The sequence below is a fragment of the Corvus moneduloides genome, chromosome 24, assembly GCF_009650955.1.
Source record: "Corvus moneduloides isolate bCorMon1 chromosome 24, bCorMon1.pri, whole genome shotgun sequence".
Taxonomy (NCBI): Eukaryota; Metazoa; Chordata; class Aves; order Passeriformes; family Corvidae; genus Corvus; species Corvus moneduloides.
The window spans coordinates 616743-643544 of NC_045499.1; the positions used below are offsets into that span (position 1 = coordinate 616743).

Here is a 26802-nt window from a genome sequence, read left to right on the forward strand (position 1 = left end):
AGGCAAGAGAAGGCCCAGAAGTTAGAGGCAAGGCTGGCCGTAGGAAGGAAAGTCCACTGATGGGAAGGCCAGGCAGAAACAGGAAGTGCTTGGCAAGTCAAGGCCCTGGAGGAAAGCAGTAGGCAGGTCAAGGGCGGGGCATGGCCATGCAAAGGAATGCAAGGCTCCAGCGGGCTCCAGAGGGCTAGCAGGGCAAGACAAGGAAACTGTTGTGTTGCCAAGGCAAGGCCAGGCAAGGCAGGTGAGAAGTACATTCAAGGACTGCTGGTACACAAAAGTGGCCAGGACCAAGTGCTCTGTGTGGCCTTGATCTCACGTGGGTCATCTCTAATCTGCACCTAAAAGACTCGTGCTCCCTGCTTTCCTTTGTATGCAAAAGAACTCTCATTCTGGTCCTGGAGCCCAAGTGCAAACTATGGATTGCTTTTCCAAAATTCCAGACATGCAAGGATTGGTCCCAAAAAAAAGCTGCCAGGACAGACACCTCCTCTGGGCTTCCCCTCACGTGCTCCTGAAACACTGGAGGTATGTGAAGGTCTTGAGAGTCCTAGGAGGAGCAGGCAGGGCAAGGCAAGCTGAAGAAATTCCACAAAAAGAGGAGTCTTGAATTCCAGGTGGAGGAGAGGTGAGCAATGTAATGCAAGGCAAGGAATGCCTTCAAGGGCAAAGCAAGGCAAGCGGTGGCTTTGCAAGGCAAGATAGGGGAGAGACAGGCAAGGCAATGAGAGTCCTAGAAGGAGAAGGAAATGAAAGGCTGGAACTGGACAAATGGGAAGGCAAGTTAAGTGGGGGATGTGTGAGCAAGTCAATGCAAGGCAGTGGAGGGAAGGAAGGCCAAGGGAAGGCTACAGAGGGTACAGGAAGGCAATGCAAGGTGTGGGGAAGCAAGGCAAAGTAAAGGAAGGGACAAGAAAGGCAAGGAAATGTAAGTCTGCATATTAAAGGTAAGGCAAAGAAACGCAAGGGTGGGGTAGACAAGGCAATGGGTGTCCTAGGAAAAATATTCCATGCACAACAAGGCCAGGATAATAGTGATAGGGAAGTCAAGGTGAGGGATAGGTGAGCAAGTCAATGAAAGGAACTGGATTGGCAGGAAGGGCAAGGGAAGGACATGGATGGGTCGGGTAGGCAAAGGAAAAGAATGATCAGAACAGGCAAGGAAATGCAAAGTTGGATAGGAAAGAAGAGGAGATGTAAGGGAGGGATAGGCAACACAGTGGGTGTCCTAAAAGGAACAGTCCATGCGTGGCAAGGCCAAGAGCAAAGCAGTAGAGAAAGCCAAGGTGGGGGATGGGTGAGTTCAGCTGAGAAGGAAAGGAAGCACATAGCTCCAGTGTGTGTGTGTGCGTGCGCATGTGTGTTTCTGTGAGTGTGAAGTTTGCAGGATGTAAAGCAAAGAAAGCTGTCATTTCATTGCAGAGTCAATGGACATTTTCGAGCATAAGTGGCAAGGTCAGAGCAATTTTTTCCTCCTCGCACATCTGTGCATGCGAGATGTGCCAGAAACTTCTGGGTTTAGATTCAGACTGCAAGCGGGACACAGAATGTGACGGTGCGAATAGCTGAGAAGGAAAGCACGTAGCATCGGCATGTTTCGACAGAAGCAGTTTGTCTGGGCGAGAAGGAGATGGATGTATGGGACTCTGGCAATGTGACAATACACTCAGCTGAGAAGCAAAGTGCATAGCTTCAGTGCGTGCTCTGAAGAGGAAAGGCTGCAAGGAAAAGGCAAGGTAAGGTCAGTGAAAGCTTTCTGTCCTGGCACATTTAGCGGTTTGAAGTGGAACCGCTGTTTGGTTTCGCTCAGGACTCTGCGACACTGAGAGCATGTGCTTTCACATGTAGCTGAGAAGGAAAGTGAGAGTCACCCGTATGTCTGGCAGAGTTTGTAGGCTGTAAGGGGAAAGTGAAGGCCAGGCCTCGCTTTTGGCTGTGGGGCTTTGTAGAGGGATTCCTTGTGGAATATAGGATACCCCAGGAGGGCTTGGGCATCCCAGGGCTGTTGCAGAAGTACCCCTGACGGGGCCTCAGGCTGAAAACAGGCTTGCAAGGCACCTGCTAGCTGGCAGCCTTGAACAGCCTTGGGAAAAGGTATACACTGGTCAGCTCCCCTGCTGCTTAGAAGCTTTCTCATGGGAAAGGGGTGTAAACTTAGGAAAAAAGTATAACTTGGTGTAACCGAACAATAAAACTGGAGCACGATGCTCAAATCGTATCGGTGTTCGTATTGTGACTCTGGCTGGATTCCCCTGCTCCCGGGACCCCTCCCTGCTACACGTGGCGCCCAATCTGGGGCCCGAGTGAGTTTTGCTTCATGCAGATTCGCTTCAATGCAGTAAGACTCCGAATTTCATCGTATCGGTGCGGCGGAGCCAGGGGAACCAGAGCGGGTGGCCCCAAAGCCGAGTAAAGCTGGGGGCCCGGTCTCAAAGCAGAATAGAAAGCCGGAGGATAAGTCCCAAAGCCGAGTAAAGCCGGGGGCTAAACCTCAAAGCCGAGTGGCCGGAGACCGTATTTTCGCGCGGCCGAGCGGGTACCCCAAGAAGCTATGGACTATGGGGCAGGACCTCAACTCCTAGCTAATATTCTCTCTATGAGAGGCGAGATTGTGAAAGATCAAGATCTGAAAGCCCTCGTTACGTGGGCCCAGGAACATGCATTATTAAGTTACACTTCGCTTTTATTTTCAACCGAAGCGTGGGGGGAAGTTGGATATAAATTGTGGCTGTCCACGATTGAGGGAGGAAAGGAAGCTAAAGAAGCTAAAGCTCTCGGCTTAACCTGGAGGGCAGTAACTGGCACTCTCGCAGAGATGAAAACAGAGAGGACAGTGGCCGCGGCCGCCATAGAGGCTTTAGAGAGTAGCAGCTCTGGGAAAGAAACAGACGGGGGTCTTATGGAGCAGCGGCCAGAGACCAGAGTGGAGTCCAGGGTAGCACGGTTCTTCGGGCTGGCCGCGAGAAAACCGATTAAAGGCACAGCAGCACCCGTCCACTCACTGCGAGAGTTGCTGGACTCGGCAAGGCAGGATGTTATGCACTCCAAGCTGACATGCTAACTGGGAGCGGAGCTTACGGGGTGCCAGTAACACAGCTGACCATGCCCGTAGTCATTCATCAGCTGTCACAGACTCTTGCCCACAAAGCCTTGTTGTCAGTACCTGAAAAGAAGAAGTCTCCCCCGTATGCAGGAGTCCGACAGGGGCTGTCAGAGCCATATGGTCAGTTCATCGACTGTTTGTCAGCAGCCTTAAAGGATGCAACTGAGCTCTCTGAAGAGCTCCAAGAGCAAATGTTCCAAATACTTGCATTTGAAAATGCTAATAGGCAAACTAAGACAATTCTTGCCACGCTGCCCCAAGGAGCAGGTGTAGACGAGATGCTCGTACGTGCTACCCATGCAGAACAGTCATCTCAAACAGCTGCTTTTACTGCAACACTGCAGAATGTCCTGCAACAACAGGGACAAGTCATCGCCGCAGCACTGACCAGAGGGGTGCCCAGCAAGTGGTGCCGTGTGACGCATACAGGACCCCGAAGTGAGAAGGCGCAGTCAGCATCAGCTCCTGAGGAAAGTGATGCCACTACTTCAACAGCTGGAACTCTGAGACCTCCGTCCCGAGAAGCCTTGGGAGAGGCTGCAGACGTGGCTGAGTGAGGGAGCTGAGGACTTGCCAGATCCACCACTCTCCATAGCAGGAGAAGTAGCGAGACCCTGGGCGAATGGAACAGCTGCCCTGGGTGGTTGCTAGTGACTTGTGGTGGGTGTCGGGGAACCCTCTCCAAAGGCAAAACTAAGAAGGAGAGTTGCATAAATTTTTGGGTATAGCACCAAACACAGAGGTAGAGTGAGAAATTGTTTTTGACTGTCTTGAGACAGGAGCATTAGTGGACATTTTCAATCAGCTGTCCGCCCATTTAGATCGAGTGAAGGCAGTCAATTTGGCTAGCATCTATGTTTGTACCTGGTGCTTCAGCAGCCAGGGTTCACGCTATTTTGCATAAATTTGCTTGCTGGGAGAGGGATAAGTTAAACATAACTTCGCAGATGCTTGATGAGTTAAGCGTAGATGTTACTAGACATACAATATTACAAGATCGAGCAGCCATTGATTTTCTACTACTAGCTCATGGCCACAGCTGTGAAGAGTTCCAGGGTATGTGCTGTATGAATCTTTCTGACCCTCTGTCCCAATTCACAAGCACCTCTCTGACCTCCAGAGGGACCTGCACAACTTGCGGGAGACAGATGACCCTCTTGGAGATTGGCTTAAGGGTCTGGGTATCACCAGATGGTTGCGTACCTTGGTAGTAGAAGGCTGCCAATTGCTATTTGTAGTTATTTTAGGTTTAATAATGCTTGGGTGTATTTTTTTTGCCTTAAAGGGGGGCTGCAAAAAATCATCGCCCAGACCTGGGTTGCCCAAAAAGAAAACGGGGGATGTGTAGAGGGATTCCTTGTGGAATATAGGATACCCCAGGAGAGCTTGGGCACCCCAGGGCGGTTGCAGAAGTACCCCTGACGGGGCCTCAGGCTGAAAACAGGCTTGCAAGGCACCTGCTAGCTGGCAGCCTTGAACAGCCTTGGGAAAAGGTATACACTGATCAGCTCCCCTGTTGCTTAGAGGCTTTCTCATGGGAAAGGGGCGTGAACTTTGGAAAAAGTATAACTTGGTGTAACCGAACAATAAAACTGGAGCACGATGCTCAAATCGTATCGGTGTTCGTATCGTGACTCTGGCTGGATTCTCCTGCTCCCGGGACCCCCCCCTGCTACAGGGCTTGTTGCAAGGAAGCAGCTGCTGGATGTTTTAAGCTTTTTGGGATCTGCGAGAGTGAAAGACTACACTGGCATATAATAAAACTACTGATTGTTGCTCATCTGGCTGAATCCCCTAACCCCTAACCCCAACCCTAAATCTCACCCTCAGCCTAACAATGACCCCTAACCCTAACCCTAACGCCGACTCCTAACCCTGGCACCTGACCCTGACACTTGATCCTGACCTGTCCCCACAGGCTGGCAGCCACCAAATGACACAAGGCCGTGGAGAAGAGGGGACCCTGTGCCAGCCCAGCATGAGGGGGTTCCTGAGGCTCCAGAGGCACCACTGGCCAGTGCTGCTGCCAGAACAAACGCCAATTATGGCAGGTCAGCAGCGAATCCAAAGATGGCAAGGAGAAGAGGGGCTGGCGGGGGTGGCGGTGGGATCGGGTGGCTCGCCCCGTTGCCAGAGGGAATGCCTACGGCGGCGGGCGAGCGGCCAATCCAAATGGGCTAGGAGGACAGGGGCGGGTCGCGGGGGCGGTGCCGCGGGGCCCGGGAGCAGGGTGGGCGTTGCTTGGGGCCGAAAGCGGAGTCGGAGGGCCCGCCGGGGGGGCGGCCATGCAAAGTCCTTTTCGACTGTCAATGCGAGCAGCGTGCTGGCCCCGCTCAGCGCGGGGAATTGCAGCGCTCGCAGGGCCGCACACGGGCACAGCCCCGGCCACAGGTGCGGCCCGGTCGGGGGAGGCAGCGCGCCAAGGGCCGGGCCGGGCGTGAGGGGGCCCGGGGCTACCGGCGGGTGATGGAGTGGGGCAGGGCTTTATGGCGCCACTGTGCCGGGGCCCTTAGATTCTTGGCTGAGACGAACATAGGTTCGGCTTTCAGCAGTGCAAGAGCAGAGATGACTTTGAGGAGAGATTTCCAGATTCTGCCCTGTTTTTCAGGGGGAAGGGGTTGACTGCGGAGCTTGCTCCAGCACACACCCCACCCCCGATCCGAGTCTGGTCCCGGTATGGCAGTGACTGTAGGATAGGAGGACCTCCCCCCCCCAATGGGACATTTCTGGGTATGCTCTAGACAGAAAACGGAGTGAAAAACTAACCCTAACCTTTACCTTAATCCTAACCTCCAACCCTCACCCCCAATCCTAATCCTAATCCTGGCCCCCAACCATAAGCCTTATCCTAACCCAGACCCCCAACTCTAACCCCCAACCCTAAGCCTTACCCAAGGGTTTATTCCACAATGATTCTAAAGAGGTGAGTGTTTGGGGCAGGCCCAATGGATAAATGTGGAGGGACCCCAGTGTGTGACAATTCCATCCCTCCTCACGATCTCCTGGAATCGCAGCCTCTGGAGATGCCTTTCTGAACCCCCCCGACCTCCCCTCGCCCCAGTGGGTCCTCCCAAATAGGCAAGGACCTTCCCAAACAGTCAGGAACCCCCACAAACAGTCAGGGACCCCTCCAAACTGGCAAAGCCCCCCAAACAGTCAAGGACCCTCTCCCTACTCTTGTGTAGGGGGGCATACATGCAGGGTTTCATCTGCCCCTCCTCTCACTTTACTTGGAGTGTTTTATTTCAGGGGACAACCCCTGACAGCCTCCAGGGGAAAGATGACCCCCGTGGTGTCAGCCCTGCTGTGGGGAGGGCTCAGGAGCTTTCCCCGTCTTTTCCTTCTCCACAGCAACATGATGCCACTCCACTGCCCAAGTTAGGGGAGGTCCCGCATGTTTGGTGTGCCAGTTCGGGTCTGTGCCCCCTCGGCATCTGTTCCCGTTTTCCCCGGGGCTGACCTTGGCCGAAGGAAATGCAGCAATAAAGAATGGAATCTTGAAGCCATTTGGGGGTCTGGAGGGCCCCTGCAGCCTGAAGGGGTGCAGGAAGGGGGGTTGAGAGCCGCCATCCCATCATGGGGTTTCCCTCCCAGTACCCCCAGATAGGTTTGGTCTCCTTATACTGGAAAGCCACTTCTTTGCTGGGAGAGGGGGACCTAAACCAACCCCCACCTTGCAGCCGGGGGGGAGGAAGCTTTTTCACCCCCCCCCCCCCCATTGGAGTGCAGCGGTTTTGTGAGCCCCAAACTGGGGGGTGAGCATTTTGCGACCTCACCCAGCTGGGATGTGGGGTGTCTGTGATCCCCTCAGTTTGGGTGCAGGGGTTTTATAACGCCCTCAAGTTGGAGCGTAGGCACTTTGTGACCCCCCGCAGTTGGGGTTGGGTGTTGCTGCCTGCCCGAGGGAGCTGCCCTTGCCCCTCCCGGGACCTGCCCCTGCCCTGTGCTCTGAATCCCCTTTGTTCTAAGCGCGGGTAAAACCGAAAGTAACTCAGACTCTCCGGAGCAGAGTTTGATAGGCCGGTTATCCCCGGTCCGCCCCCAGTTCTCCCCTTCCCCTTCCCTGAATAAAAGACAGAGCACGGAGTGGGCCTGGCTCTGCTGCCCCTTCTGCTGCCAGCTCGTGTGTCTCTGTCTCGGACCGAGCGCAATCTCCGGGCAGGATTAAAGCACAGAGCGAGGGCTACATTTCTACCTCTTTGTTTCTGCTCTTGGTATTAGCTCTGCAGCTACCACTTGCCCCTTTTGGAGCTACGGAAGTGCCAGATCGCCCGTGCAGTCTATCTAGGCAGCTCTGGGCTTTCTAAGGCACTGAACTATGAGCCTGGCTGGCTAAGAGTGCTGTGAGTATATCCACAGTTGGGGGCTTTGTGAGACCCCCCCAGACACAGTTGGGGGGTGCTTTGTTACCCCTTGAAAGTGGAGTGTGAGGGCTTTGTGACCCCCCTAACTGGGGTGTGGATACTTTGTGAATCCCCCAGTGGGATGTGGGGTCCCTGTAACCCCCCCAACTTGGGTTTCAGGGGCTTTATGCCCCCCTCAGTTGGGGTGTGGTGTCTCTGTGAGCCCCCCGGCCTCTCAGGGCCCCGTTCAAGCAGTTTTGGGGTGCAGGGGGGCAGAGTCCTGTAAATAACCCAACCCTCCCGCACCCCAGGTGGTTTCTGTGTATTTGCAATTTTGGGGGTCACACAGTGGGGGGGGGGGGTGTCACACAGTTGGGGGAGGGGGGTCATACAGCTGGTGGGGGATCAGAGCTGGGGGGGGATGCTAAAGCCCGGGGGGTCACACCGTGTGGGGGCATCACACACAGCCAGGGGATATCAGACATGGGGGCCATCACACAGTTGGGGGGTGTCACAGCTGGGGGGAGGGTCACACACAGCCAGGGAGGTCATACCTTTGGGGGGGCTTCACACAGTGTGTGTGGGGTCACACAGCTGGGGAGGGGTCAGAGCTGGGGTGTCACACACAGCCGGGGGGAGCACAGGTTGTGGGGGTGACACAGCGGGTGGGGGGTCACAGCGTGGTGGGGCAGACACAGATGGGGAGGGGTCAGAGCTGGGGAAGTCGGAGGGTCACACACGGGGGGGGGCCCTTTTAGGGGAGATGCTGGGGAGTCCCGGGGGAGGGGGCTGTAATTAAAGCCACAATCATTTATTGCGATTTAAGGCAACTCAATACAAACCCACATGGACACGCGACACGGCAAGGGGGAACACAAAAAACACCGGGGACCCCACTGGGATCAGCCCAGAAAATGGAGGGGGGTCTATGGATTTGGGGGAGCTGGTGGGGTGAGAAGGGGTCATGCATCACCCTGGGGGGGGCACTCCACATTTGGGGGAGGCTCCTGCGCACCCCGGCTTTCTGGTCAGGAGGGTGAAGACCCCCTGCCCCTTTTTGGGGGGTGGGCAGGACAGTCCTGGGTGGATATTGGGGGGGGTCCCATGGCCAAGGACGCTCAGGCAACACCATCCCAATCCCCCTGGGAAACCCAAAAGCTGTTTTATGGGGGTGGTGGTGGGAACCCGGATTGGGGAGGGGAGCCCAGATTGGGGGGGACCCCGAGGTTGTGGAGGGGAGGAGAGGGACCTACGGTCCCAAGTCCCTGGCAGAGTATGGCTGCCTTTGATCCCTGGATAGAGGGTCCTGGGGTAGGGTGAGGGGACATGGTGTGTCGGGGGTGGGCAGTCAGGGTGGGGGGGTTTCAGGGGGTATGGGAGGGACGGGGGGGGGTTTGATGCCCCGTGCCTTCATGTAAGAGAGGAGTTGGTCAGGAATCTCGGCTAGGACCTCCCGTGCCAACCCTGCCATGCTCAGCCCCGCGCCGGGGCCCCCCGACATGTAGTCACGAAATGGAACAAACTGGGGGAGCACAAGGGGGCAGAGCAGTTGAGGGGGTCCAGGGCCGGGAAGCCCCCGGAACCTTGTGTCTCACACACGGCAGCTCCAGTGTCCCCTCCCCATTCCTGATGTCCCAGTGCCTCTCACATCCAGGTGCATCCTAAGCCCCAATGCCCCTCCATATCCCTGTGCCTCCCCTTTCCCATAGCCCCCACATCCCAGTGCCCCCCCCCCATTTCCCAGTACACCCCCATGTCCCACTGCCCCCCACATCCAGGTCCATCCCAATACCCCAGTGCCCCCTTCATTTGCCAGCACACCCTCCTCATGTCCCAGTGCCCCCCGCATCCCAGTGCCCCCCTCATTCCCCAGTGCATCCCCCCTTCCCCAATACACTCCTCCTTCATGTCCCAGTGCCCCCCCATCCAGGTACATCCCATATCCCAGTGGCCCCCCCACCATATCCCAATGTTCCCCCATGTCCCAGTGCCTCCTAAGGTCCCAGGCTCCTCCCCACATCCAGGAACATGCTAAGTCTCATTGCACCCTTTTTTCGCAGCACAGCCCCCCCCCCAAGTCTTAGTACACCCCCTCTTCATGTCCCAGTGCAACCCCATATCCCAGTACTTGCCCCTCCATGTCCCAGTGGCCCCCACATCCCAGCGGCCCCCCCATTTCCCAGTACCAACCCCCTTCATGCTGAAGTGCCCCCCCATATCCTAATACACCACCATGTCTCACTGCACCCCCATTCCAAGGTACATCCCAAATCTCAGTGCACCCTCTTTTTCCAGTGAAGCCCCCCCATCATGTCCCTGTGCACCCCCAAATCCCAGTGCATTCCCCCATCCAAGTGCATCCCAAACCCATTGCATCCCATTGTCCCAGAGCATCCCCCTCATGTCCCAGTGCCCCCCAAATCCCAGTGCTGCCCAAATCCCAGTCCACCTTGTCATCCCTCCACACCAGTCCCACCCAGTGCACCCCAGGAGTAACGGGGCTGATTTGAGGTCCCCAGGGCACCCCCCACCACCACCCTGCTAGGTCCCCAAATCTCTCATTGGCGAGGTCGGTCGGTACCTGGACGATGTCACGCTCAGCCACTTTGCCACGGGAAGAGATGCGGATGTCATCCCCATCCAGCTCCACCATGGCTGGGGGAGATGCAGGGGGGAGGTCAGCAGCACGGCAGTGCTCCCCACTTCAGGGTGGGATCTTATTATGTCCCTCCCAACCCCACACCCAGAACCCCCAAGTCCCCTCGCTGGGGTGTGCTGAGCCCATTCATATGCTGACACATTCAACTCATAGCTCCAGTGGCCAAGGGACCCCCCCATCCCCCCAGCCTTCCCCTAGTTCCCCCAGCCCCCAAATCTTACCATCGAACTCGGCCTGGCCGACCCCCACAATGATGATGGACATGGGCAATTTGGCAGCCTGAGGGAGCCGGGGGGTGAAGGGAGTCTCACAAAATTTAATGATGCTACCACCAAATGAGCCGCTCCCCCACCACAGCACCCAGGGGTGCCAACACCCCCTCCCCCAAGGATTCCAGTCCCTCAGCACCCCCCATCACTCAAGGGTCTCAGACCCCTCCCCACCAGCAGTGGGGGGGTCCCAGGAACTCCCCAGCTTCCTTGCAGCACCCAGGGGTCCTAGACACCCCTACACGCCAAACGCTGTGGTCCCAGCCCCTTCTTGACCCCAGGAGTCCTTTCCCACCTCCCAGTCCCTCCTCACTGCCTCCAACACCCAGGGGTCCACACCCTCCCCCAGCACCCAGGGCTCCCAGCCCCTTCTCCATCCCTCCAGCAAGCAAGGGTCCCAACCCACCCCCCCCACCCAGCTTCAGGGTCCCAGCTCCTCCTCACCCACCCCATCACCCAAAGGGTCCCAGCCACCCCCAACCCCTCAGAACCCAGGGGTCCAAGCCCCTTCCCACCCGCTAAGGGTTCCAGCCCCTCCTCAACCCCCCAGCACCCAGGGGTCCCCAACCTTTCCTACCCCACCAAGGGTCCCAATCCCTCCCCACTGCCCCCGTCACCCAAGGCTTACAGCTCCCCCCACCAGCACCAGGGGTGCCACCACCTGCCCCAGCACCACCACAGGGGTCTCACATTGACGATAGCCTCCTTGGTCTGGGCCATGTCAGAGATGACACCATCAGTGATGATGAGGAGGACAAAATACTGGGACCCGTCCAGCACCGTGGCCGCCGAGCTGGGGGGACCCTGTGTGATGCCAGAGGGCACAGGGACCCCACCCCAGGGCACGGGGCCCCTCTTACCGGGCAACGTGGTTGACGACAGGGGCGAAGTTGGTGGGGCCGTAGAGCTGGACGCGGCGCAGACTGCGCTGATATGCCTCCAGCACCCCCGCAATGCCGCGGCACGCTGGGTTTGATGCATCCCCATTCTGCCGCAGGGTCACCAGGACCACGGTGACACCACAGCCCCCAGCCATGGACAGGGTGACACCACAGACCCCACGCACAGACAAGGATGGCACTGCCATAGCCCCCAAATGCTAACAAGGATGATCCCACCATGTCCACAATGTGGTGGCAAGGGAGACCACCACCATGTTCCCATCTCAGGGTCAAGGATGACACTGCCATGGCCCCAACCCAGTGACAAGGAAAATGCCACCACATCCCCAACCCAGGGACAAGAATAATGCCACCATGTCCCCAATACAGTGAGAACTGGTGACAAGGACAACACCATCACATGCCCAGCACAGTGACAAAGACCACACCACCACATTCTCAACCTGGTGACGAGGATGATGCTACCACGTCCCCAGCCCGGTGACAAAGACAATACCATGTCCCTAATCTGGTGACAAGGATGACACTGCCACAGCCCCAACCCAGTGACAAGGATGACACCACCATATCCCCAATATGGTGACAAGGATAATACCACCGTGTCCCCAACCCTGTGACAAGAATGATACCACCATGTCCCAAATAATGTGACAAGGATGGCATTGCCATGACCCCAAAACAGTGACAAACTGATGATGCCACTATGTTCCCAACCCAAGGACAAGGATGACACCACCATATCCCCAATCCAAATCCAACCCAAACACACCATTTACCCAACTTGGTGATCAAGGATGAGACCACTGTGACCCCAAACTGCTGACAAGGACAACCACTATGCCCCTTCCTAATCTGGTGACAAGGACAACACCGCCATGGCCCCAAACTAGTGATGAGGACGACACCACCATGGCCCCAACCCAAGGAAGAGGATGATACCTCCATGTCCCAAACAATGTGACAAGATTAGCCCACCATGTCCCCAACTGGGTGACAAGGACACCACCCTTCATCCGCAGTCCTGTCCCTCCTTGGCCCCTCACCAGTGGGAACTCGTGGGACACGTGCCCATCCGGGGGGACCTTGGCACCAAAGCCAAGGGCTGGGAACATCTTGTCACTGTCGTAGTCCTGGATGATGTCCCCCACAGCCCGCAGTGCCAGGCTGTAGGCATTCAGCTGGAAGGGGCTCAGGTAGTGCAGGGACGTGGGCTGCGAGGGGTTCCCTGCATGGGCATGGGGCTCAGCACCCCCCAGCACCCCCATAGCCCCCCCCCAGAACCCTCAAAATCCCCCCAGCACCCCCAAAACATCCCCAGCATCCCCACAACCATGGCACTACTATGGCCCCAACCCAGTGACAAGGATGACACCATCTCTCCAACACAGTGACAAGGACAAGGATAATCCCACCATGTCCCCAAATGCTACCACATCCCCACCCTGGTGACAGCTGGTGACAAGGATGACACCACCATGAAACCAACACAGAGACAAGGATGACACTCTGTCCCCAACAAAGTGACAAAGATGACACTGCTATGATCCCCACCCAGTGACAAGAATGGCACCACTCTGTCCCAAATTCAATGACAATGATGGTGCCACCAAATCCCCAACCCAGTGACAGCTGGTGACAAGTATGACACCACCATAGTACCAACACAGTGACAAAAATAACACTGCCATGGCCCCAAACCCATGACAAGGACAATGCCATCATGACCCCAACCCAGTGACAAGGGAGACATGACCATGTCCCCAACACAGTTACAAGGACAACACCACCATGGCCCCAAACTGGTGACAAGGATAACACCACCATGATGCCAAACTGGTTACAACTGCCCCAAATAAATCCCCTGGGGGGACACAGCCCCCACTCACCATTGGATGCCGTGAAGTCGATGGCCACTGTGAAGTTGAGTTGGGTCCTGGGGGGGCAAAATGGCCTTGGGGTGACACGGGGTGACCCATGGGTTTGGGGTGGGGACACCCCTGGGGCCACAGGCTGGACTTGGTGCACCCATCCCCCAACTCAGAGCACCCCCAAGCGTCCCTGCACTGAGGTGTCACCATGCTGCAATCAAGGGAGTGGCTGGGGGTGCTGGGGACCCCCAAAGGACCAATTTGGGGTGCTGGGGAGCCCCTGCCCACGAGGGAGCATCTGGGTGGGGGTGCTGAGGACCCCAAATAGAGAAGATGGGGATGGTGGGGACCCTCTTTCCACAAAGGAGTAGCTGTGGGTGTTGGGGACCCCAAAGGGAGCTGTTGGGAGTGCTGGAGACTTCCAAAAGGAGCAACTGCAGGTTCTGGGGACTACCAATAAGCAGCTGTGGGTGATGGGGACCCCCTGCCCTCAAGGAGGCATCTGGATGGGGGTGCTGAGACCCCCAATGGAGGAGCTAGGTGTGCTGGGGACCCCACGTGGAGCAACTGGGGGTGTTGGGGACCCCACAGGGAGGAGTTGGGGATAGAAGGAACCTCCCCCCCCTCTCCCCCCCCCCCCATCCTCAAGGGAGCAACAGTGGGTCCTGGGGACCTCCCTGCCAGTGAGGGAGGGGCTGGGGATGCTGGGGACTCCCACAGGATCAGCTAGGGATGCTGGGGATTCCCTGCCCTTGAGGGAGCAGCTCAGGGTGCTGGGTACCCCCAAGGAAGGAGCTGGGGGTGTTGGGGATCCTCAAAGGTGCAGCTGGGGGTGCTGGGGGCCCCCTGCTCACCCGCCCCTGATGTAGTCCAGGAAGGTATGCTCGGCCTCCACAGCGAAGGACAGCAGGGTCACCTGTGGGGACATGGGGTTCAGGGGGGAAAGTGCCACACCCCCTGCGTCCCCCCCCTCCGCACATCCCATCCTCACTGTGCCCGAGTTCAGGTACTTCTTCTTCTTCATCTTCTTCCGGGGATTCACCACCTGCGGGGATGGGAGGGAAGGGAAGGGGGCTGCTCCTCACAGGGATGGGAGGCCCCAGGGAGCAGCATGGGGGATTGTCACATCCTGGGGGACAGGGGGGCACAGAATGCCCTGGGGGCAGCGGTGGGAGCACTGTGCTGAGGTGCAGAGAGGGACCTTGAGGAGCACATGGTGGGCTGAGACACCCAGGGCTGCATGTGGGGACCCTGGGGATTGTAGTGCAGCTGCAGATCCATGGTGGGGGCTGCGGACCCGGGACCCTCAAGGGAGCAGCTGTGGGTGCTGCACCCTGGGGACCATAACACCCCAAGGGTGCAGTGTGGGGACCCCAACACCCCGGGGTGCAGCACAGGGATCCTGGGGACTGTAAATCTCCATGGCTGCAGCATGAGCAGCCTGGGTACCATGACACCTCAGAGTGGAGGAGGGGGACCTTTGGGTGTATGACACGCCAGGGTGTAGCGTTGGGAGGGACCCTGGGGACCACAACACCCTAGGATTGCATCATGGGGACCCTGGGGTATGTAGCACCCACACAAGGACCCTGACGCCCAGAGGTGCAGCAGAGAGAGGGACCCTGGGGACCGTACCCACCAAGGGGTGCAGTGTTAGGACCCCAACACACAGGCATGCAGCACAGGAACCCTGGGGACCGTGACCCCCACGGGGGGTGCAGCACCCCCCAGCCATGTGCCCATCCCCCCTCACCTCGTACACGTTGAAGTGGCTCTGGCCCCGTGCCAGCTCCCGGTAGCTGGTGGTGAACTCCCCGATGAAGTCGTGGCTGTGAGGCCGGTGATTCTCCATCAGCCGGGGGATCCCCATCACTCGGGGGGGGGGTGGAATGGGGGATTTCCCATTGCCCAGGAAGTTTCCCATCAGCCAGGGAGTCCCAAATAGCCGGGGGGGAATCCCATCACCCGGGGGGGATCCATCTCCCCGTGGATGCAGGGATGGGGGGCTCCCCACCATTCGGGGGGTCCCCATCACCCGGGGGGTGCAGGTCCAGGGTGTGGGGGGTCCCCAGGAGCACACACAGCTCACCTGCCATCACGGTCCCAGTCGTACACCTCCACCTTGATGGCTCTGCAAGGCGGGGGGAGGGTCACCAACACCCCCCGACACCCCCAAATCCCATCCCCCCCCCTCTCCCCCGGGGACCAGTCACACACAACCCCCCACTCCCTGTGGGATTTGTTTTGACGCCTCTGTGGGCTTTTTCCTGCTTCCTCCTCCTCCTCGTTGGGATATTTTTATCCATCGTTGCCACAGCAACGTCCAACACGGGGCCAAAGCGGCGTGAGGAGCTGTTTGTGAGGACAACAGCTCGTGACACTGGTTTGGGGTGGGGGGGGGGGGATGGCTCGGTGGCAGCAGTGATGCCCATTGCCCAGATGGGTAAACTGAGGCAGAAGCGGGTAACACCGGGAGGGTGGGTGCTGCTGGTACCACAGAGCCGGGGGAAGGGGTTCTGGGGGTCTCGGGTGGCCACAGAGGTGGGGGAAGGGGTTCTCAGGGGGCCACACAGAGGGTGGAGGAGCTGCAGGGGGTCCTGAGGTACAACAGAGATGGAGAAGGAGGTGTGCAGGGGTCTTTGGGACCACAGAGATGGGGGGAAGGGAATAAAGGGAGTCCTGGGGTACCAGAGACACAGGGGAAGGGATTCTGAGGGACAACAGAAAGAAAGGACAGGGGTCCTGGGGTACCACAGACATGGAGTGAGGGGGGTTCTGGGCATCCAGAGGTACCACAGAGAGGGGGGGAAGGGGTTTCAGGGCATCCTGGAGCACCATGGAGATGGAATAAGGGGTGAAGGGGGTCTTTGGGGACCACAGAGATGGGGACATGAGGTGCAGGGGTTCCCAGAGGACCTGAGAGATGGGGGAAGAAGAAAAAAGGGGTTCTGGGGGCCCATAGAGATGGGACTGGGCTGCAGGGGGTCCTGGGGCACCATGGATGGGGGGGAAGGGGGCTCAGGGGGTCTCAGAGGACCACAGAGATGGGAGTGCAGGGGGTCCCTGGGTATGACAGAGATGGGGGAAGGGGGTTCAGGGGTCCTAGTGGACCCTAGAGATGGGGGGAAGAAGGGGAAGGAGGTCTTTGAGGCCAAAGTGGGGATGCGGGGGGTCCCAGTCCCCTGGCGCTCACCGGTCATGGTCCCCATTGCAGAGGGCACGCACGGGAATGGCAAAGGCTGCCCAGACGGGGTTCAGCGTGTTCCGCACCACCTCCGTCTTGTGGCAGATGGTGAAACTGGGGGGAGAACAAGAGGGGGACAAGGGGGTCACTCTCCCATCCCAACACCCTCCAATCTGTCACCCCCGCAGCGCAGTGAGGATTTTTGGACACCCCCTCCAATGCCAGCCCATGGGGACATCGGGGTGTCCTGTGCTGGGGCTGAGCCCTCCCATGGGGTGTGGCAGGGTCACTGTGTTTTTGAAAGGGGGTCGCTCACGTCCCATCTTCATTGCTGCGGTAGAAGACCATGAAGGGGTCAGATTTTCCGAAGAAATCCTTCTTATCCAGCTTGTTGGCACAGAACTGGAGTGTGGCCACGTCCTGGGGGGTGGAATCGGGAGGCGTCATCCACCCTGCACCCCCCTGAGGGGTGGGATCCCGCGGGGGCGGCTGCTCCATGAGGGAAGGAGGGATCCAGGACAGGAGGGACACAGGGTGGGGATGGTCAGCCATCACCCTCATCTTGGGGCGTGGGCTGGTGTGTCTCAGCCACCCCCGATACTGAGGGGTCCCCAAGCTACGCTCCCTCCCCTGCCCTGCCGCGGCTCACCCGGCAGTTTCCCAGCTCTTCAGCGAGGAGGATGATGGTGCCGCACTTCTTCCCCGGAATGCCACTGCCGGGATGGGATGTGAGCGTGGCAGGGGCACACATGGTGTCCTGGGGGTGTCCCCCCCGCACTGGGCACCCCAAAACTTACCCATTGGAGGCGGCCGGGGCGGGTCTCCTGCCCCGGGGGTGCATGCTGGCTGTCCCCATCCTGCAGGGACGCATGCTGAAGGGTCATGGGGAGGATCCCCACCCAAGAAAAAGCCCCCCTCCCAAAAAAAAGAAGTGTCCAAAAAAAAAAAAAACAAACCAAACCAGCCCCGCCCCCTGCCAAATTCCAGCATCCTAAAAAGAAGCTGTTCCTCCCCTCAAAAAAGCCTGTCCCCAAAAGACATTCAGCCCCCCAAAAAGTCAGTTCCCACAAAACAAACTGCCCCCAAAAAAGCCAACACCCAAAATCGTCAGACCCCTCTAAAAGCCAGACCCCTCCAAACCACATTCCCTCCAAAATCTACCACCCCAAGAAAAAGCCAGACCCATCAATCCCCACCAAAAAGCCAGACCCCAAAAATGTCTTTCCTGCCAAAAGCCACACACCCCCCCCAAACAAACAGCCAGCCCCCCAAAATGCCACTGTCAGCTCTGGGGTCTGGGTCCATCCTGGGCACACCAAAAGGGACCTTGGGGGACATGGGGACATGGGAGCCAGGCAGGGCTCATGTCAGGGACTTGGGGACCACTGGGGACACTGGCACCAGGGAGGGCTCATGTCAGGGGCTTCTCCGGGGGGGGACATGGGGACACTGGGATCAGTGGGGGAGGTGGCTCACATTGGGGGCTTCCCTGGGGCAGAGACATGGGCACTCTGGGACACTGGGGCTGAGGGGGGCGACCATCAGGGGTTTCTCCAGTGGGGGGACATGGGGACCCTGGGAACCTTGGGGACACTGGACCACAGTGGAGGCTCACACTAGGGGTTTCTCTGGGGGTGGGACATGGGGACACTGGGGATGAGGGGGTTCATGTCAGGGGCTTCTCTAGGAGGAAGATGGGCACACTGGGGGCACTGGGCACACTGGGGGCACAAGAGGGGCTCACATCAGGGGCTTCACTGGGGTGGGACATGGGGGCATAGGGACACTGGGGTCACAGGGACACTGGGGCAAAGGGGGGGCTCACGTCAGGGGCTTCTCCAGGCGGCTGCCGGCTGAGCCCACAATCTCCCCCAGGGTGCAGAATGCCTGGCCCAGGAAATCCTGCAGGATCAGGAACACTGGGTGTTACCAGGGGGATGCCCATCCCAGGGAGGCCAGGGGAGCAGAGCTGATCCTGCACGTACATGCTTGGAGAGGTCAGGGCTCTTGGAGTCCACATCATACCTGGGGACAGAGGAGACATGTTGGCATGGAATGGGACATGGGGGGCCTTGGATGGGACAGGGATGGGGATGGAGACAGGGATGGGATGGGATGGGATGGGATGGGATGGGATGGGATGGGATGGGATGGGATGGGAGGCGGACAGGGAGGGGCAGGGATGGGATGAGACAGGGATGGGACACAAATAGGGATGGATTAGGTGTAGGGACAGGATGGGATGGGATGGGATGGGATGGGATGGGATGGGATGGGATGGGATGGGATGGGTAAAAGAATAGGGGTAGGATGGGACAAGGATGGGTACAGGGACAGGATGGGGTAGAATAGGGACACAATGGAATGGACAGGGATGGGATGTGAATAGGGACAGGATGGGTCAGGGACAGAATGCGGACTGGATAGGATAGGGATGACGATGGGATGGGACAAGGATGGGGACAGGGTTATGAACAAGGGTGGTGATGGTCCAGGAGTGGGGACAGAACAGGGATGGGGACAAGGACACTCTGGGAGCCTGTGCTGAGGTGGTGAGGGGGTGACCCTGGGGGACATGGGGGTGACCCTGGGGCCGCAGGGGTCACTCACAGGTCAAAGCGCAGGTTCTGCCGCTCCTCAAAGCAATAATCAAGGACAAACTTGCGCAGGAAGTCAGGATTCAGGGAGTTGTCGATGACCTCGGTCCGGCCAAACTGGGGGATGCAGGGACAGCAGGGATAACGGGGTGACAGGACAACACGGGGTGGGGACAGGGACATGGAGACACAGGGACATGGGGATGTGGTGATGTGGACACAGGGACATGGAGATGGGAACATGGGAACACAGGACATGGCCATGGGGGATGGGGATACAGGGATATGGGGACACAGACACGGGGACATGGGCACATGGGAATGTGGTGATATGGGCACAGGGGCATGGAGACATGAAGATGCAGAGACATGGGGGCATAGGGATGGGGACATGAGGACATGGGAACACAGGGGCGTGTGAACACAGGAGAGGAAAAACAGGGGCATGGGAATGAGGGTGGGGACACGGGGGCAGTGGGACATGGGAATGTGGACATGGGGACTCACAGATATGAGGACACAGCGACACGGGGACACAGCGACACGAGAACATGTGGACATGGGATTGGGGACATGGGGACATGTGTGGGCGGATGAGGCGGAGCAAGGGCGGACAGCGGGTTCGGGCCGGGGCACACGGGGCGGACAGGGGCGGGGTGGGCCCAGGTGCCGCTTTGTGCCGCGGGGCCGCCCGTCCCCCGGTCCCACCCCCTGTTCGTCACCCCGCAATTAACATCCTGTTAATTACAGGGGGACGGGGCCTGGCTGCGTGCCGACAGCTGATTGGCTGGCTGCCTAGCACCTCGACATGCTCCCCAGATCCCCAGGGCGCCGGCTGGCTGATTGCTGTGCCCCGGGGCACTGGCTGCGTGCTCATGGTCCAGGTGCTGCACCCCCAGACGCTGATTGCTCACTGGTGACTGGCCAAGTGCCCGCCACCCCAACACCCTGACTGGCCACTTGGCCAGCACCCCAACGCGCCGATAGCCCAGAATCCTTCATGCTGCTTGGCTGGGGGGCGGCCATGGCCCCTGACTGCTGATTGGCCATCGAGTTGGCAAGCACACATGCTGATTGGCCACTGCCCCAACATGCTGATGATTGGTTGGCCAGCCAGCACCCCAACATCCTGATTGGCCGGCTGAGAGCACCCCAACATGCCGATTGGCCAGCTGAGCACAGCCCAACATGCTGATTGGCTGCCCCCCACCAATCGGGTCACTCACCTCCCGCCATTGGTGGCTGCCAGGGCGCTGCGTGTACAGCACACAGACTGCGGGGGGAGGGGTCAGGGGGAAGGGCACCCCCAGAGACCCCCCCAAAACACTCCAGAGACCCCCAAAACCCTTAGAGACACCAGCATCCCCAGAGACTCCCCAAACTCCCCAGAGACCCCCCAAAACACCTCAGAGACTCCCCAAACCCCCCAGAGAGCCCCTAAGATCCCCCCAGACACCCCCCATACAGCTCAGATGCTCCCCAAATCCCCCAGACCTCCAAAACCCCCAAAGACCACCCAAAAACCCCCAGAGACCCCCACACTCCCCAGAGCTCCAACACGACCAGAACCCTCCAAAACATCCTTGAGACCCCCAAAACCTCATAGAACCACACCACTCCCAGAGACCTCCCAAAACACCTCAGAGAGCCCCAAAACCCCCAGACAACACTCCCCAGAGACACTGATGCTGCCAGAGACCCCCCCCAAAACCCCCAGATACCCCACAAAATACTTCAGAGACCCCCCAGCCCCCCAGAGACCCCCAAACCCCCCAGAGACCCAAACATCCCCCAAGCCCACAACACCCTCCAGAGACCCCAAAACCCCCAGTAACCCCAAGCCCCCCAGAGTCCCCCCAAAACACCCCCAGAGACTCTAAAACACACCCCATCCCCCCTGCCCCACTCACGTGGGTCCGACTTGGAGAAGGTGTCCCTGTCCAGGAGCTGCCTGGGGGGGCAGCGGGAAGTGTGAGTGTGAGTGTGAGTGTGAGCACCTGGCTGTGCCTGTGACTGTGTGTAGCCCTTATGCGGCCAGGTGTGCCCCAGGACACGGACTGGGGTGCAAAGCATGACTGACACATTTTGGGGGGCCATGCGCTGGGGGCCCGTGTATCGGGGTGCACAGCAGGGCGTTGGTGAGCATGGCTGGGTGTTGGGGTGCACTGCCAGATGTGCCCCACAACACATGTTGGGGTGCACGGACACATCTGCACAGGGTGCACAGCATGACACATGTTAGAGTGCCACGTGTCAGGACACCAAAGCGGGACCCCAGGTTGCAGAGAGAGGGTACAGGGGGTGCAGGGTGGGCAGGGGCTACAGGGGGTGCAGTGGGGGCCGGGTATTCAGGGGTTTCAGGGTGGGCAAGGAGTAACAGCGGGTGCAGGGGACACAGGGTCCAACCTGACCCCCCTGCAACCCCGGCCCCAGAGACCCCCAAATGCCCCCCCCGTGACCCCCACTCCCCTCAGGGCCCCGCACCCACAACACCTTTGGGTCACCCAGTGCCCCTCTGTCCCCATACCCGACACCTGTGCTCCCCATGCTCCACAATGCCTCCCAGCACATTCCAGCGTTTCCCGGTGAATCCCAGTGCCTCCTAGAGCATTTCAGTGCCTCCAACGCCAGCGGCCTTGCTCTCCAGTGCCTCCCCGTGCCTCCCAGTACTCTAAAACGCCGACTGCTCCCCGTTCCCTCGTGTCTCCCGCTGCCTTCCAGGGCATCTCAGAGCATTCCAGTACACCCCAGCAATTCACACCACCACCTGCTCCCACTCTCCGGTGCATTCCAGTGCCTCCCAGTGCATCCCAGGGGATCTCAGTGCATCACAGTGCACCACAGTGCACCCCAGCACCCTTCGACGCCAGCAGCTGCGGCACTCCAGTGCCTCCCAATGCCTCCCACTGCATCTCATTGCGTTCCAGTGCAACCCAGTGCCCTACAGCGCCAGCTGCTCCCAACTCTCCAATGCCTCCCAGTGCATCCCAAGGGATCTCAGTGCCTCCCAATGCATCCCAGTACCCTCCAACGCCGGCTGCCGCCGCTCCCCAGTGCTTCCCAGCGCCTCTCTGCATCTCAGCACCCTCCAACGCCAGCTACCCGTACACCACAGTGCAACCCCGTGCCTCCCAGCATCTTCCAACGCCAGCTGCCGCTGCTCCCCAGTGCCTCCCAGCGCCTCCCCGCGCCCCCGCCGCCCGATGCCGGCTCCCGCCACGGCTCCGCTACCTGCAGGACACCGTGAGCTCCACGCGGGTGGCCGGGACGGGGCCGGGGCCGGCGCCCGATTCCGGGACACCCAGGCCCGCCATACCCCGGGCTCCGCCGCTGCCCCGACACCGGCACCGGCGCCGCGATCGCGATCGGCTCCGCCCCGGGACCGCCCTTGGCACCGCCCGGGGCTCCCGGCACCGGCCCCGGACCGAGGGACTGCCCGGGGTCTTATTCGGGACCGCCCGCCGGGAGACCGGGACCGCCTTTGTCACCGCCCGGGACCCGGTCACCGCCCGCTCCCGGTCCCGGCCCCGGCCCCGCACCGAGGGACTGCCCCGGTCTTCTTTGGGACCGCTAGCGGGGAGACCGAGACCGGCTCGGGACCGCCCCTGGGATCGCCTCCAGATCCCCGGCACCGCCTCCGGGATCGCCCTCGGGGCCGCCTCCCCTTCCCCGGTACCGCCACGAACCCCTGATGCTGCCCCCGGGACCGCCCCGAAATTTTCGGGATCACCCCCAGATTCCGGGGATCTACCCTCGCACCGCCTCCGGGCCTACTTCCAAATCCCCGGGACCGCCCCGGTTCCGCCTCGGAATCGCCCCTAGATCCCCGGGATGGCCCCCCGCACCATCCCCAGAGCCGCTTCCATAGCCCAGTTTCCCCCTGGAAGCCCGGTACTGTCGCCAGGATCCCTCCCAGATTCCCGGTATCGCCCCGGGATCAACCCCACATCCCTGGTACCTCCCCTGACCACCGGCATCTCCCCCGCATCGCCCGCGGGGCCGCCTCCTCATTCCCGGTACCGCCCCGGACCCCCGGTACTGTCCCCGGGATAGCCCTCAGATCCCCGGCATCACCCTCAGGCGCCCGGTGCCGCCTCCCCATCCCCAGTACCCCCCGGATGCCGGTACCAAGGATCAGCCTCGGGCTCGCCCCTAGACCACCGCTACTGCCCTGGGATTGCCCCCGAGGCTGCCTCCAGACCCCGGTACACCAGGGACCATTGGTACTGCCCCGGGATCACCCCCAGACTGAACCCCCGGTGCCCGCTCCCTGGTACCCCAGCACTCCTCTGGTACTCCCAGGGCGCCCCCCTGTGCTGTAGTGACACTCTCGGTACCACCCACTCCCCAGGATGAGCCCCCAGTTGCCCTAGTTCCCCTTAGTCAGAACCCCCCCAGTATCCCCACAGCCCCATCAACTGCAGATGCAGAGTCCCCCAGTCCCCTGCTATTCCCCCAGTAGCTCCCAGTATCACCCCCGCACCATTCCCAGTAACACCCAGCAGCTCCCAGTACTGTCCCAAGTCCTGCACTAGGTGACATCAAGAGCTAGAGGGGGACACCCAGTGCTGGGGGTCACCCAGCGCCAGGGGGGGAACCCACTGGGGGAACCCACTGTGTGCTGGCAGGAGGACGCCACTGCCAGTTTGGGGGTCCCCAGTGCTGTGTGGGGAGCCCACTCTGGGGGGACAGCACCATCCCCCCCTTTCCACCCAAAGCTCACTGATCCAACAGGTCCATGGTGGGGGAACACTCTGCGGGGGTCCCAGGACACTTTGGGGACACACAGACACAACACAGTAGGGGTAAATTTGGGTCTCTGGCACCCACTCTGCCCCCAGGAACTGGGGCCACTCCAGTCTGGCTGCCGCTCCATGTCCCAAGGGAGAGACACCCACCGCTGCAAGGGCACCCACAAACCCCTTTTGGGGAGGCTCACAACCCCCCTGACCCCCACCATGCCAAAGACACCTTCCCCACAGCCTCCCCCAAAAACCACCACTCTGGGGGGGGCCCCACCACATCCAACCTTTTTTATTACAAACGAGCAGTACAATTTGGAGAGGGTACCCCCCACCCCCTACCCCGAGGGATACGCCTTGATGACCTTGACATCGTCGAGGGGTCGGTCCTGGGAGTTGGTCTCCACCATGGCTAGGCGCCCCAGCACCCCCATTCCTTGGCATACCCTCCCGAAAATGCTGTGCTTCCCATCCAGCCACTGTGCTGGGCCCAGGGTCAGGAAAAATTGGCTTCCATTGGTGTCTGGCCCTGCATTGGCCATTGCCAGGATCCCGGCACCTGGGGGACACGGGGACATGTCATCTCATGGGTGGGGATATAGGGGACATGCTACCCCACAGCATGATGGGGGACATGTCATCCCGTGGGGGATGTCATCTCATGGCCAAGATCCCGGAATCATGGGAAACATGTCACCCCAAGATTGGGATCCTGGAGGACATCATCCTACGGCTGCGATCCTTGGGACATTTTACTCCATGGCCAGGCTCCTGGGGGACCTGTCACCCGATCGAGGGGTCACAGTGGACATCAGTAACGACTTGCTCCCATTGGTGTCCAGCCCCACACTGGCCATCACCAGGATCCCAGTGCCTGTGGGACATGGGCCAAGGGTCCTGGCACCCTGAGGGACATGCCACGCTATGGTCAGGGTCTTGGGGGACATGCCACTCCAGGGATGGGGTCCTGGGGGACATGGAGGACATGCCACCCCATGGATGGGGTCTCATGGACATGTCATCCCATGGCTGAGGCCCTGGCATCATGGGAAAAATGTCACCCAATGGAGAGGTCTTAGGGGAAGTGAGGAAGAATTGGCTCCTGTTGGTGTCCAGCCCCACATCGGCCATCGCCAGGATCCAGGACACAGGGACACGTCACCCCAGGAATGGGGAAACAGAGGACAGGGCATCCCATGGCCAAGCTCCTGGGGGTCATGTCACTCCATGGATGGGGTTCTGGGGGACACAGAGGACTGGTCACCATAGAGATGAGGTCTTGGGGGACAGGGGAGACATGCCACCTCATGGCCAGGGTCCTGGAGGACATATCCCATGACCAGCCTCCTCGGGACATGTCACCCCATGACTGGAGTCCTGGGACTCATGTCACCCCATGGATGAGGACTCAGGGGACATCCCATCCCATGGGTGTGTTCCCAGGGGTCCTGCTCCCCTATAGGTGGGGTCCTGGGGGTCCCCGGGGTGCCCCTCCAGTGTTCTCCCAGTGCTGGCCCTGCTCACCAGTGAACTTCAGGTCAGGGTGCAGCTCGTCCTCGAACTGTTTCCCATAGATGGAGGCACCACCACGGCCTGCAGGGGGATTCGGGGGTCAGCAGGATCTGCTGGCACCGGGGAGAGTCCCGGGGAGATTTCAGGGGCCTGTGCTCACCGGTACCCGTGGGATCGCCTCCCTGCACCATGAAGTCCTTGATGATGCGATGGAACTTGGTGCCGTTGTAGTACCCGCGGCGGCTCAGCTCAGCAAAGTTCTTGCAGGTACGGGGAGCATGTTGCCAGTACAGTTCCAGCACGAGTGGGCCCATCCTGGGAATGGGAACACAGGGAATAGGAACAGGAAGGGCACCCAGAATGGGAATGGGAAAAGGAAACGGGGTCATCTCAAACTGATACCCACATCCCCAGCTTCAGACCAAAGCCAGGGGCTGTGTTGCCAGTACAGCTCCAGCACCGGCAGGCCCATCCTGGGAATGGGAACAGCACTGGGAATGAGAATTGGAGACAGGGTCATCACACTGTGACTCCCACAACCAGTTTCAGACCAAAGCTAGGGGCTTTGTCTGCCAGTACAGCTCCAGCACAGGTGGGCCCATCCTGGGAATAGGAAAACCGGGAACAGGAATGGCACTGGGAATGGGGAACACAACTGGGAATGGAAACAGGAGATGGGGTCACCCTGCTGTGAAGCCTTCCACCTGTGGGGTCAGTTCTTGCAGCTGACTGACAGGCCCACTGCGACCCCCAGCCCCAGTTTCAGACCCAAGTCAGGAGGCTATGCTGTCAGTACAGCTCCAGCACCAGCAGGCCCCGCTGGGAATGGGAAATGGGAACACGGGGAATGGGAACAGGAACGGGAAGGGTACCAGGAAACACCTCAGCGTGACCCCCCCTCCCCCCCGGCAGGGTCAGTCAGGGACAGGGAGCACAGGGGTGAGAGGGGGTGGGCAATGGGAGCTGCAGGGGCTGGGGGATAATGGGAGCCCCGGAGGACACGGATGGCGCTTGGTACCAGGGGAAACAGCCCGGACCGGCTGCTTCTGTGCGGTACCGGGAGACACCGGGGCTAACGGGACACCCCGGGGTCACTGGGACCTGCCTCGTACTGAGGGGGGCTGGGGGTTACGGACACCATGGGGGACACCGGAGGGGGACCAGGGGCTCTCTAGTGCCGGGGCGGACACCGGGATTGGTTGATACTGGGGGATAACGGAGCTGTCCCGTTCCGGGATACACTGGAAGCTTCTTAGCATCTGTGGAGTTCACGGTCTGCCCGGCACCGGGAGCTCACGGACACTGAGGACTGCCCCGTACCGGGAGGACCGCGGACTCAGGAACACCGGGGGCTGCCCGGAACCGGGGAGGGAGGGGGCGGACACCGATGTACTCCCGGTGCCGCGGAAGGGGGCGGGACCAGGGGTGTGCGGGGCCTCCCGCGACAGTGCCGGTACCGGGACAAGGCCCCGCCCTTACGTGGTCTCCATGGAAACGGTGGGCGGCTGCCAGGAGTCGGGCGGCACGGCGGCCATGCTGCGGCGGCACCGGCGGCGGAAGGACCCCGCGCTTCCGGGCCACGCCCCTAGCCCGGCGGGCACCAATGGGAGGCGGGGCGCGGGAGAG

The 26802-nt window shown here is 59.9% G+C and overlaps 2 protein-coding genes across 8 annotated transcripts; both read right to left on the minus strand.

The window, feature by feature from the left end:
• Positions 1–8238: 8238 nt before the first annotated feature.
• On the minus strand, positions 8239–22557 carry LOC116455411 (copine-5-like). Of its 6 annotated transcripts, none has more exons than XM_032133269.1 (21): positions 22154–22542; positions 20833–20873; positions 20149–20195; positions 18936–19039; positions 18311–18350; positions 18151–18227; positions 17123–17182; positions 16975–17038; positions 16642–16745; positions 16335–16439; positions 15231–15272; positions 14895–14970; positions 14133–14186; positions 13996–14057; positions 13160–13206; positions 12317–12498; positions 11232–11359; positions 11062–11164; positions 10324–10381; positions 10025–10098; positions 8239–8965 (listed from the first exon to the last, which is right to left on the minus strand). In XM_032133269.1, exons 1-21 carry the CDS (start codon positions 22234–22236, stop codon positions 8792–8794), a joined length of 1725 nt encoding a protein of 574 aa, XP_031989160.1. In that variant the 5' UTR covers positions 22237–22542; the 3' UTR covers positions 8239–8791. The 6 variants fall into 6 exon arrangements, with proteins under 6 accessions (XP_031989160.1, XP_031989165.1, XP_031989161.1 ...); XM_032133272.1 differs by having other exon boundaries at positions 8823–8965; positions 11062–11082; positions 22154–22543; XM_032133271.1 differs by lacking the exon at positions 8239–8965 and adding an exon at positions 8972–9104 and having other exon boundaries at positions 11062–11082; positions 22154–22548.
• Positions 22558–23940: 1383 nt separating this feature from the next.
• PPIL1 (peptidylprolyl isomerase like 1) lies at positions 23941–26784 on the minus strand. 2 transcript variants are annotated; one of them, XM_032133275.1, is made up of 4 exons: positions 26656–26784; positions 25337–25491; positions 25189–25257; positions 23941–24223 (listed from the first exon to the last, which is right to left on the minus strand). In XM_032133275.1, exons 1-4 carry the CDS (start codon positions 26709–26711, stop codon positions 24003–24005), a joined length of 501 nt encoding a protein of 166 aa, XP_031989166.1. In that variant the 5' UTR covers positions 26712–26784; the 3' UTR covers positions 23941–24002. The 2 variants fall into 2 exon arrangements, with proteins under 2 accessions (XP_031989166.1, XP_031989167.1); XM_032133276.1 differs by lacking the exon at positions 25189–25257 and having other exon boundaries at positions 26656–26764.
• Positions 26785–26802: the final 18 nt, after the last annotated feature.

Excerpts from the sequence above, each read along its gene's own strand:
- LOC116455411 (XM_032133269.1), bottom strand. The coding sequence starts at position 22,236 with ATGGCGGGCCTGGGTGTCCCGGAATCGGGCGCCGGCCCCGGCCCCGTC. Across the intron at positions 18,351-18,935 it reads CAGAACCTGCGCTTTGACCT|GTATGATGTGGACTCCAAGA; the intron begins GTGAGTGACCCC and ends CTCTGTCCCCAG. Across the intron at positions 18,228-18,310 it reads GCCCTGACCTCTCCAAGCAT|GATTTCCTGGGCCAGGCATT; the intron begins GTACGTGCAGGA and ends CTGATCCTGCAG.
- PPIL1 (XM_032133275.1), bottom strand. The coding sequence starts at position 26,711 with ATGGCCGCCGTGCCGCCCGACTCCTGGCAGCCGCCCACCGTTTCCATG. Across the intron at positions 25,492-26,655 it reads ACCGTTTCCATGGAGACCAC|GATGGGCCCACTCGTGCTGG; the intron begins GTAAGGGCGGGG and ends TCCCATTCCCAG. Across the intron at positions 24,224-25,188 it reads CCCTGACCTGAAGTTCACTG|GTGCCGGGATCCTGGCAATG; the intron begins GTGAGCAGGGCC and ends CGTGTCCCCCAG.